Source organism: Pteropus alecto, unplaced genomic scaffold (genome assembly GCF_000325575.1).
Source record: "Pteropus alecto unplaced genomic scaffold, ASM32557v1 scaffold256, whole genome shotgun sequence".
Lineage (NCBI taxonomy): Eukaryota > Metazoa > Chordata > Mammalia > Chiroptera > Pteropodidae > Pteropus > Pteropus alecto.
The window spans coordinates 350,975-363,383 of NW_006437784.1; the positions used below are offsets into that span (position 1 = coordinate 350,975).

The following is a 12,409-nucleotide window of genomic DNA, read 5'->3' on the forward strand; positions in this document are numbered from 1 at the left end:
TAGGGAATGTTCTTTCAGCACACCCCAAATACTGTATTATTTGACTGATTGAGATAGAGTTAACCTTAAAACTACTTCTACTTATAGAAACTTAAGTGGGATAATAAAAAAACTCAGGCCATGAAGTCAGACAAGCCCAGCCACTTGCTAGCTCTGTGATTTAAACCATTAATTCATCTCTCTGACCTCAGTTTACTCAATGGAAAAATAGGGAAACTAATGTTTTTTCTGAGTTGTTTGGGTGATAAACACGGTAATGTGTAGGGGATGAATTGAGAAGGTCTAACATATGTTTAACAGGAGCTTCTGAAAGAATAAATGGTAAAAAAGAAAGATAGTAATATTTGAAGAAAAAATGACTCAGTATTTTCTAGAACTGATAAAGAAAATAATTCATGGTTGTAGGAAGCACAGATACCTGATCGCCATTGGCTTAAGATTTATACAACCATGAATTATTTTCTTTATCAGTCTAGAAAATAGCCATTTTTTTTCTTCAAATATTACTATCTTTCTTTTTTACCATTTATTCTTTCAGAAGCTCCTGTTAAACATATGTTAGACCTTCTCAATCCATCTCCTACATTCCTTCTTATTTTCTATTGTTTTTTCTCTGTGTGCTATGGTAATATCTTTAGATCTGTCTTCCAGTTCACTAACTTTTGTTTCATCTGTGTCTAATCTAGTAAGCTTATTCACTGATTATTTCCCCCACCAATACATTTTTTTTTTTATTTCTAGCAATTTTATTTGTTGTCATTGTAGTTTTTTTAAATATTCCTGAGCATTTTGGGGAGTATCTATTGCTTGCCAGTTTTTGTGATTTCCATCTTGTTTCTTTGAACATTTCATACATAGATAATCTATATTTCACACCTGATGATTCCAGTACTGAAAGTTCTTGGAGATATAAATCCCTATCTTTCCTGGTCTCTTTCCTTCCCTACTCCCTCTATTGTAACTCATGCTTCTTTATGTTTTGGGAAAATTTGTACTATAATCTTTAAAAAGGCAGATGAACGAAAGAATCTTGGCATGGCCCCAGATTTGGACCTGTGTTCTGCACTGATCCTACTTTCATTGTTCGTATGGAATGCACATGCGCCTTTATTTTGCTATGGTGCGAGGCAAAAAGTACCCAGCAGTTTCATTTTCTTTTATCTTTGTTGGATATTAGGACTGGTACCTCTCCTGAATTAGGGGGCTCTTGTCCTTATATCAGCATGCATACTGTCCAGCATGTCATTCCCACAAACTCTTCTTCCCTACCCCCCAACTCTCTGTCTCTTAGGAAGCTACTATTGGGCCCCATGTGGCAATATCTGTCTACCCGATACAGCATCAGGCCTGAACAGAAGTGTGAATGCCAGCCATGGATTCTCCTCTCATCTATCCATGTGGCCACCACAGCCACAGTGACTGTCTATCTTATGCACATGACACATCCCAGGTGCCCTCCTTCCTCTCCAGCCAGCCATGCTCTGCTCTGCCATGGGAAAAAAAAATGCATAGGAGAATGAGAATTCGTGGTGGGCTAGGAAGTGCCCCAGCTGTTCTGTCTGCAGCAGACACAATGCAATGTACAGATATCTTGATAGGTCTAGCCACCTTGGGGCGTCCCACCACCTCCTGAGTCCTCACTTCTCCACTAGTGTCTGGGCATCACCACCACATATTCTCTCCCATCCAGGAGGGCATAGAAGTTCAGCCCCTCCTTGCAGAACCAACACTCTCCTCACCTCACCTTTGCCAAGTGTTTTCACATCTGCGAGGTGCAAGGCCTGCTCATCACAGAGCCTAAGGCTGTCTGCCTTAGAGAAGGGTGGCTCTTCTGCCCTCTCACCAAGGAGAGTCACCATGCCACATGACAATAAGACAGTCTTAAGGCCAGTTAAGAAAGCTTTGCAGCTTTGCTCCAGTTCAAAGCACTGAAATCCCACTCTCTGTAATAGCAAAACACAAATCTGCTTTACTCTTCCAAGAGACATAGGGGAAAAGTATTCTAGGGCTTCTGTGAACATGCCTGAGACCACTGATCCTGAAGTTGGAAGGCAGCAGCCCTAAAAGGAGTCAGAAGACTAACTTTTGTTCTTCCACTCTTTGGGTGCCTGTGTGACACACCTGGTGGGTGTGTGGGGCAGAGGGGTACTTTCCTGAGGAACAGGGGGGCCAAGAGGAGCTGCTTCAACTTCCAAACCAGTATTTCCCATATTTTAGGTTTAAAATAGCCTACGCCAGGATCTGCCTACAGCCAGAAGACACCTCACAGTTACTGGCCGTTAATGCCACCAAGCTTCTGGGCTTTGCCACCTACAGCTGTTGGGCCTGTGGGTTTCCCTTCTCTGCCCTCGTTTCCTGCCAGCTGTCTGGGGGGCTGCTCAGGCTGCATGTCCACAGCCTGTCCTTGTGTTTGCTGTCCTTAGACTGTGCTCCCATGGTAGCTGTCACCACTGTTGTTCTGGGAACTGGCATAGGCTGTCTGACATGAGCTCTGGGACAAAGACTCTCCTCGAAGACCTGTTCTCTGGGGAGCCTCAAAGAAAGATGCCTTTGCAGAAATTGCTTGTTCAAAAGCAAGAGACTCTCCACCTTGCACTAGTTCTCTCTGTATACTATGTTTGTTATGAACTATTAAACATACAAAAAGGTGCATCACTCTATGTGTTCACTTTAGTGAATAATTACAAAGCAAACACCACCGGAGTTAAGAAACAATACACCAGCATCGCAGAAGGTCCGTTTCTCACACCCCACCCCACTAGAGGATACCACTTCCTGGACTCTTGTGTCCAGCATGCCTTCACTTTTTTTCTTCTTCTTCCTCTTTTTTACTTATTTATTGATTTTTGGTTTTAACACCTAAAGTAGTGTGCGCCTCTGAACAAAACCATTTGTTTTGCCTTTTGGGGAACTTTGTGCATATGGAATCATGGCATAGATTTTATGCTCGTGAAAGTCATCCGTGCTTCATATCACTGCTGTTGGTTCATTTTTTGTACTATGGTATTACATCGTATGAATATCCCACAATTTACTCACTCTGCGGTCAATGAACATTCGGTTTCTTTATAGATTTTTGTGATCACAGATAAAGCTGCTATGAACATCCCAGCATAATTTCTGGGTGCAGACTGGACAAATTTTGTATACCTGAGAGTAGATTGCTGATTCACAAAGGATGAATAGGTTTAATTTCAGTAGGAAATTCCAAATTATTTTTCTAGAACGGTCAGATTCGCACTCCCACTGGCAGTTTTCCTGGGAGCCTGTGGCTCCCATTCTCAGCAATACTTAGTATCAGGAGCCTTTTTAAAGTTTGCCATTTAGAAGAGTATGTCATGTTATTTCCATTGTGGTCTTAATTTGCATTTTCCAGATTTCTAATGAGGTAACTGCACCTGGACAATCTGTGACCCTCTGTCTCAGTTTTAACAAGAAAAAAAATCAATCAAGGCATAAGGCAAGATGGAGTGGTGGAGATTGGTCATAAAAATCAGAAAACCAGAGTTCATATCTCATTTACTGTTTCTAGGGCTTTGAGGTCAAAGATGTTAAGGACTCTGAATCAAGGAGAATGATATTTTGGAATGGCCTGTGGACATCATGCTCCCATGATCACCTTTCATATGTATAAGCATACATTCTTAGTGCTTGGAATTAAGAATTTGTATAGTTCCTTATACTTCCAAACTATCCTATTTGTTTGCCACTAATGCTTATATAATAAACAAACTATAAATAGCCCCACATCTCACATTATAAAATAGATTCTGTTCTCCAATATATAAAAATATGTCTTACCATTTCTTTGTGGTTGGTTTGTAATTTGACAGCAACCAACTGGTTTTCATGGGCCATGTAACTGTGAAGTGGAGCATATACTTCAGGGCGCTGGTAGCCTGGTTGGGCTGGGAGGAAGGAGCTATCGTCACAGTGTGGAGGTTTCAGAATCAGCCCCCACCGAGGCCAAAGAGGGTCTACATGTGTCCTTCCATCCGCACCAGCTGCCCTGAGCAGTAGGGTGTGGCAGGAACCGATCCAACGTACACAGCTGAGCATATCTTGAAAAGAAATTTATTTTAAAACAAAGTTCATACCCCATACAACACAGCTCAGCTCTCAAGTTTTGGGTTAGCTTTTTGAGATGAATCTACAAGATCGAAGACAGGAAAGTATGCCCACATCTGTTTCCAAACCCATCTCATGTGTATGACCTCTTGCAACTGGGAGGAGGCATCAGAAATCTCTTCAAAACAGAGAAGTCCTAGCATCTGGGCACATTTGAACTCTTCCCAAAATACAGTGTGTTTGGGCACATTCTTAACATTTGGTGCCTCGGTTCCTTTATTTTAGAAAATGCCAGGTCTGGACAGCTTTCTGGGACCTCGGGACTCACCTTCTCTCAGATCTCATGATCTGAAAGGCTCAAGTCGCTGAAAGAAGAAAATGGGCTGAGGGTGGGTGTGACTAAGCAGCTAAATTGCGGGGAGGGGTTTGTGCCTTTGCAGCCCCTACCTGGCCTTCCCAAGAGGCCTCCTCCCCGCCCCCATACACATAGGCCACCGCTTGTGCATTGTGGTGGCATGTTTTATGCTTGTTGTCAGACTCACAGGTCTCGTTCCCTTGGATAAGGGAATGGTGGGGGGCACGCAGTGATCCGGGGTGATCAGCCCAGCGCAGCCTTGATTTCACCTGCCCTTCCCTTCCCCACAGTGGACGATATTTTCTTCTTCCAGTGACTTCATCTGACTGTGTCATGTGGAACAACATTTTAAATCCTAGCCCTGCCCCCCACTCCCTGCAGAAGGGAAAGTGTGAGGGAGTGAAGAGGGCCCTGGGAGTGGGAGGCCTCACGCCCCTCCATCCGTGGTCTGGAGCTTCCTTTGTTAACATTCCCATCAGACACCCCCATCCTTCGCCCCTTGGCTAGGTGGGGGAGCAACACCCTCTGGGACTCTGGCCTCAGCGAAGAGAAGAGGTGAGTCAAAGGGCTGCACAGACTACCACTCCACACCCTGCCCAGCTCTGGGGTCCTGTGGGTCTCACATGCTGTTCCCTGAGCAGTGCCACTGCTCCAGGTGAACCATGGCCTCTCCTGATGTCCACCTGGGGCCCCACCCTCTGGACCTTGGCTGTGGTCCAGCCCTACGCCATAGAATTTCCTCGTTGTGAGCTCTTGATATCACTGAGCTGTAAGCAGGGCTTCCCTGGCCACGGCAGGTAAAGGACATTGCTGCCGGCCGCCTTCTCAGGGCACTTCTTTTCACCAGAGGATAGGAATGGGAGTGACGGGAATCTTCATCTCTTCCAGGATCAGAGCCAGGGACAACAACGGATCCTATGCCTTGTGTCTGCTACATGAGGGCAAAGTGCTACACTACCGCATTGACAAGGACAAGACAGGGAAGCTCTCCTTTCCCGATGGAAAGAAGTTCGACACACTCTGGCAGGTATACAGCATCCTAGGAAATGAGGGGAACAGGGTCCCTAGAGCCTGTTAGAGATGCCTGCCTGGGTCCCTCCCATACCTGCCCAACTAGAACCTGCTCTTCAACCTTCAGTTGCCGCCTGCCAACATCAGAGTTTAAGAAATGCTAGTCTAGAGTCATCACGTTAGGTTAATGAGGCTCCAGAAGGTTCTGTGGCTTCTCCAGGGGCAGTCAGCACTTGGCACCTCAGAGTGGTGACTACTCAGAGCTGTGTTCAGAGTTCAACAGGGACCTGCACTGGGGACTAGAAAATGTTTCTCTCTAAGACATTCTAACTGGAACCTAGAGCAGCCTTTCAGACAACTACATACAAAATAAAGGCCTAGATGGCCGAGAAGGAGGCATGGAGGTGGCCGATCAGAGTGTTCTTTGAATTGTGAGAAGCGAAGTTGAATATAAAATGTCAGGTGCCATTCTTGCTGCAAAATGAGTCTCCATTGAAATTAAAACCAGTCAGAAAGTAAGGCAGCACTTCCCACACTTCCAGCCACCACCTACACAGGACTATCCCACCCCAATCTAAAGTATTTGTTCTTAACCCAACTGTTGGTAAGTAAAGTTGAAACAGCTCACAATTTGGGGGCTACTTAGGCACAAGGAGCGCTACACCAGTGCTCACCACTGTTTTCCATAAGGCTATCATGGGTATAACTAGTTTGCCTTTATTTTAAATCACAGCTATGTGAAAAAATGACAATACTGCACACATCGTTTTGGTGTAGTGTCTTACACACTGTAGTGGGGCAGAGATGGAGAGAACCAAAAGACTCTGCCTCCCAAACAGCAACAGCTACATTGCGCTTTTGTGGGTGAGGGACGTGTGCAAACATCCACAGCCAGGCCTGGCCAGGAATCTCACATGTGGTAACAGTAAGGAGAAGTCCCAACTTGAAATCCTGTTTTTTTAAAAATCTAACTATGGGCAGTGAACCCACAATGCAATATGTATGCCTTACTGCTAAATTGTACACCTGAAACTTACTGAGTTTCATTACCCAATGTCACCAAAAAAAAAAAAAAAAAAAAACTGAGAGCAGGGATCTTCATTACCTTTAACATACTTAGAGTAACACCACCTAACATATTTTGGTTCCTAATGCTGTAATTGGAAAAAGAAATGTTTCTTTTCTGAATGCTAGTTATTATAATATTATTCATATTAATTATAACACTAACCTCCTCTATTGATTTGCAGCTCATTAGCACATGGCTTATTATCAACCATACACTTTGTTTTTTTGTTTTTTTTAATGGTATCGATTTGAAAGAGCAATTAGCCCATCAGGTAGCCCACTGCAAATCAGAGAGGAGTAGAGAATGCTGCCTTTCAGTCTTAATTTCCCATCAAAGTCTCTTGGCTCCTATATGAAGCATTTATGGTGCATTTAAAAGCTTGAAGTCTCTGGGCTCCATCACCAGTGCACAGCCATCCGGCTTCTCCTGAGTGACTGTTTCCTCCTCTGAGCCCACTCACTTTCAGAGTCTATGCACTCACTGTAGTGCCAAACATCTCTAATTGTTGGGAACTTTCTTCCCAAGACTTTGTCCCATTTATTGATTTCTCCAGCATATCATAGTATTCAGCCTAATTAAATTCTTCCTATTATATATTTTCTAGCCCCTATGTTTAAGAAACAGCATCAAAAATGTGCCCTACCCCCACCCAGGAGTTTGGTGCTATTTTTCTGAGAGTTGCTCTACTCTAGTATTCACTTTGGAAATGGAATTAGCAAACCCATGCACCTGATTAGGGCCCCAGCCTGTTTTGTGTAGTCCTTGAAGAAAGTGATTTTGACACTTTAAAGGATTGTTTGAAATAAATAAAGAACTATGTGACAGAGATGGCATGTGGCCTGAAAAAGCCTAAAATGTCGCTACCTAGCCCTTTACAGAAAAAGTTTGCAGACCTGTGCCCAAGAAGGAAATCCCTACAAATATGCCCATTGCCCAGCCACCCTTGTGGAAGAGATTGTCTGAAAACACAAGCATTAAAGGAGATATTTGAATGACACTGGAAAGGTGGATAGCATGTCTCATCTGTTATGGGGACCTCCATACTCTTAGTCTGAGAACATTCTATTGCACTTAACAGAATAGGGAGAGCTTTGGTGTCTGTTTCAGTAGCATGTTAGGGCTGGTCAGATTGAAACATTTGTTAAGAGGGTAGATCTGATGTTGTGTTCTCACCACAATAATTAATATTATTTTTTAAAAAGATTGTTACCTGAAGGGTAAAATATATTCATTTAACAAGCATTCACTCAAGTTGGTAAGTTTGGGTACTAGAAAAATACTAACAAACAGACAACGAAGAGAAATCAGATAGGAAGATTTTAGGTTATCTAGAGTAAACACATGTATGAGAAAAGAAAATGTGAAATACCAAGACTGTCTTCTTGTTTCATAATTTTGATTAGATATAAATAAATCTACTTGCCATTAATTTATTTTTTAATGTAGAAATTGGACATCATGATTCACAGTTTTCTGAGATCTATTAGTCTAGGATGTCCATGTCTTTTCAACATAAGGCCATTCTCCAAAAAGTCACTTTCCCCATGTCCCAGCTCCCACATCACCTGTACTGTGGTATCTTCTCTCTGAAGCTTTTGGGCTCAATGACTTGGTCTCTCCAAAGTCAGTGCCCATAACACCGATAACAACATTGCTCATTATTTTCTGTCTTTCCACCAAGAAAGTAAGCTTTAAGGAAATTTGTGTCATTCACTTTAGTTTACCTTTGTCCTCTCTCAGGGCCTAGTAAAGCAGAATGTTTGTTGAATGACTGAGTGAATATTAGTATGCTGAGTTCATTTTTATACTATCATATAGAAGTAAGAGAATATAAGCAAATACTGTAAATGCAGCTTGCTCCTAGAAAGAAAGAGAGAGACACACACACACACAGAGGGGGCGGGGGTGAGCGGAGAGTGGAGTAAGATCCCAAAGAGAAGTCAGCATGTGCACTTCTGTCCTGAATCTGTGGGTAAGAGAAGCAAGGCATGAGGGGGATCAGGCAGATGACTCCAGGAAGTTAAGGGTTGTCCTTCAATCACTTTTAAAGTTTGAATAGGAGCCAGAGGCTCTAGGTAGGATTATATTTCCTGCCTCAGTTGTTTATTGTACTTTCTTCTTTTCTTTTCTTTCAGCTAGTCGAGCATTATTCTTATAAAGCAGATGGCTTGTTAAGAGTCCTTACAGTTCCATGTCAAAAAATTGGCGAGCAGACTGGTGAGTCACTAAGGTTTTGGAGTCTTAGTCTTTTAGCTAATAATAATAATCTGATAACAATGAGCCTCATTTTAGATTTGGCCTGTTGCAAATTCAGGTGAGATAAGGCTTTGTTTTTACTGATTCATTAAAAATATCGGATTACTCCAGTTTCATATATATCATTAATCAAAAAATAACTGATAACTTTAACTTTTAAAAACTAATTCGTTCTAATTGTATGGGCGATAAAGTTGAATGAAAGAATAAAAAAATATATGCAGAAAATGTATCTACTTTTTCAAGTATCAGTATTTTACAATCACACTGATTGATCTGCAGTGGGGAGGAGGTAAATGGTTGGTTTTCAATGATATAGCAGTAATCATCCATGCTCTTTCTCATCAGGAAATATTCATTTCAGACCTCGTCCACAACTTCCAAGTGCCCATCCGGGGGTAAGTGTTACTAGAAAAGCCACTAAAGATGAGGCAGTTGTATATTAGTGTAATGAAAGCATATTTTGGCTAACAGAGTAGTGGTAATTGTTGTTTTTATCATACTTGATAAACTGGGATTGCTGGTGTGAGCTAGAATCAGCCTGTTTTCAGTTCCAAGCTAGCCAGGTTAAAACCTTTGGTAGGTAAATTTCCTCCATTTGCCAAAAGTATACAAAATGATCATGAAACTCAATGGTAAAACAGAAATATGCCTCCTGACAAATTTGGAAAATGGCAACAAATTGTTTAGGCTCCATCTTGAATTGTCCGTGTGGCCTCGTGGACACAATGCACATGACTGTGTGCATGGTCTGTTTGACGAGTCTGGTGTATGAAATGTCTCAATGACGTCGATTCTTTTGGTTAAATCAACCAAGACATTGTTACTAGAAGACTTGCCCTTTCCAGGAGAGCTGGTTTGACAGTAGCTTAGCGGAGGAAGACTTGGGGAAGGAGCGCTTATTGGCCACAGAGGAGAGGATCCCCAGAGAAAGACAGAGTTGGGCATTTGGCCAGAACCCGCTGCCCCCTCCACACCAATAGGAGGCAAGAACGTGCCTATCCACACTTCTCCACGTCGGTTTGCCCAAAATGTGCCTGATGCTCCTAAAGAGAGAATTCCCCCTCTTTCCTCTCTCCACAGTGTTATGAGCTGACGCACAGATTTATACTCAAAGCATGAATTATTTTCTGCTTTTTTGGGGGGGACCTCATTGTGGACCCTTAATTTCCTTTAATGTGAAGTGTGAAAATTCTCCCATCGTGTGCTGTGCACTCTACACTTCACTTTTTGCCTATTAACCCTTAAAAAACAAAAATCTACAGAGAGCAGAATGCCCTTTCTGCCCCCAGTGGGGACTTGCGACTGCACAGAAGCTGTGCCTACATTGAAACCGGGAGGCTCTCTGGAGACAGCACTCGTCACCAGAGTGGGAGACCTGGAATTTGCTACAATATTAGTGAATTTTGGGATCAATATCTGAAATATAGCCCTTTTAGGAGTCATTTTATTTTAGCCTTTATGTAACTCATGGGCCTAGTAACTACTTTAACATGTATGTTTCACAAGATAGATCTATTTTCCTCTAAGACGGATGAGCACTGAGAACTAAAAGAATATCAAGCCTTATATTAAGCCATATATCACTCAATGGCTTCAAGAAGTTAGATATTTTGGAAAAAACTTTTTATTGACTGATGAGACACATACAGAAAAAAATGTGCATCTCCTAAGTGTCCAACTCAATGAATTTACACAAACACCATAGAACCAGCACTCTAAAGAAGTAATAAAATTGGGCAGTCAAATTTACTTTTAGTTTCTTTAGGATGATTTTCCTTGAGTTTGCAACTTAATAATTTTCTATGAAATATAGGCTATTTAATGTAACAGCTCTAATTTTATAGCTTTTCATGGAAAATATTACCCAAATAATTTTCCAGATCTTTCTGCTCAGATGCTTAGCTTTACTTTGAGCCATTCCTAATGATCAAATGTTGCCTGTTGTGAATCACATCAGCAGAACCTGGAGGGGCCGGCAGTATAGTTATAAAGCAAATTAAAATAGCATGTCATATACCATAGCCTGTATTTGTTTTCTGAAACATTTACTGTTCCTCTTTGCCATTACGGTTTCTAGACTTGGTCAGCGGGTGGAATAATCTCAAGAATCAAATCATACTCCTTCCCAAAGCCTGGCCACAAAAAGGTGCTAAAGTGTCTCCTGCTTGCTGTCCTTGACTAAGTGGTAGGACTGACCCGCACTCAGTGCCCATGCTCCACCTGCTGGCTGCCCTCTGTGTGCTGCCCTGACCCTCCTGCTGCTCTGGCCTCAAATCTCTTTGCCGTGTGTTGCCCTCATGGGCAGCCCACCAGGGTATACACTGTGCTTTCCACGTGGATTCTGGTCATTTTGCTGCAAAGCCCATCACTGTGCGTGTGCTCTCTCTCCTAATGTGTGTACTTAAATGTCATTTTGGTTAGCATAATCAGTGGGAGCTAATTCTCCTGTTAGAAAATCATTTCCAAGTGAGCCACGTTACTTTTGGGTTGCCATAATCATATGTCGCAGTATCATGGTAATTGATGATATAAATTGCATGGTGATGGAAGAAACATGAAGGTTTTGTGGGTACTGCTTAGTGAGAGCTTAAAGTTGTTTACTTCATAGATATCAAGTGCCTCAATAACTTCATATGGCTGTAAATTTCCAGCACAGAACTTTAAATGTAGAATGTATAAAGATGGGTTGGAATTTAAGGATTTGAAACACCATTTATGTTTATGAGGCAGTAAAGTTGAAGCATTTTTATATTTTGCTATATTATTGAATTACGAGAGAAGTAAAAAGTTTTTTTTAATGACTTTGATTTATAATGAATCACCTCCCTCAAAAAATACATATTTTTTACATATATGGATTGCTCTTTTCCTCTTTCTGCTTTTATCATTGGTAGTGTAAATTGATTCTTTTATTAATAATTCTTTCCATTACATTTTCATATCCGTTAGTATTTCAGTATACCCAAACATTTTAACGAATCATTGGGCATCAACTCCTGAAGAAGATTGCCTAAAGTACTTATAAGAAACTGAAATAAAAAAGCCTAAAATCCCTGAGATCTTATTTAGTAAAAATTTTCCACATGGGCAGTCATACATACATAAGACATTCTCAATCTTGTTGACCATAGAACGTATACCATAAAGAAGTGAGTTTAAGCTGATGTTTGAGGAGAAAAGTTATGTGATAAACCTGAATGGAATAACTGTCTATTTGAATGTCACATTCCCAGTCAGTGTGGATCAGCCCATGGAAATGTCAGCTATGATAGTACATCACTTTTAGGGGAGATAGTGAAGGCTGCCAGTGCCAGGGGGTGGCATGTTAGGAGTTGGGGGCCAGGTTGTCACAGCGATACATTCTCTGTGTTGGTGTCCCTTTAGCCCTATAACTTGGTATTTGTTTCAAGACCAGGACCAGTAGGTGATTGGGGTTTTGGCCTTGAAGAGGTCAACATTCTCCATGATCCAATGCAAAATTCTCCACAGCTCCCACCTTCTGGCCCATCTTGTTCTGGACCCCTGTCAGCATTCACCCTTTCTTTTCTAGGAGAGGGCTCCACTCAGTTGCCAGGATGGCGCCTCCCAGGACTGTAGCTCAGGGAAAATAGGCCAGATGGTGCCCCATCAACTGAGGCGACTGAAAT

General features: G+C 42.0%; 1 protein-coding gene across 2 annotated transcripts in view; it reads left to right on the top strand.

Moving 5' to 3' along the window:
• The window catches only part of SYK (spleen associated tyrosine kinase), a 44,004-nt gene that overhangs the window by 5,407 nt on the left and 26,188 nt on the right, over positions 1–12,409 (top strand). The window contains exons 3-6 of one of the 2 annotated variants that reach the window (XM_006914926.1): positions 5,312–5,450; positions 8,639–8,720; positions 9,108–9,157; positions 10,840–10,908. In XM_006914926.1, coding sequence (XP_006914988.1) covers positions 5,312–5,450; positions 8,639–8,720; positions 9,108–9,157; positions 10,840–10,908 — 340 coding nt within the window. The remainder of the gene's footprint in view (positions 1–5,311; positions 5,451–8,638; positions 8,721–9,107; positions 9,158–10,839; positions 10,909–12,409) is intronic. The other variant, XM_006914927.1, reaches the window with a different exon arrangement.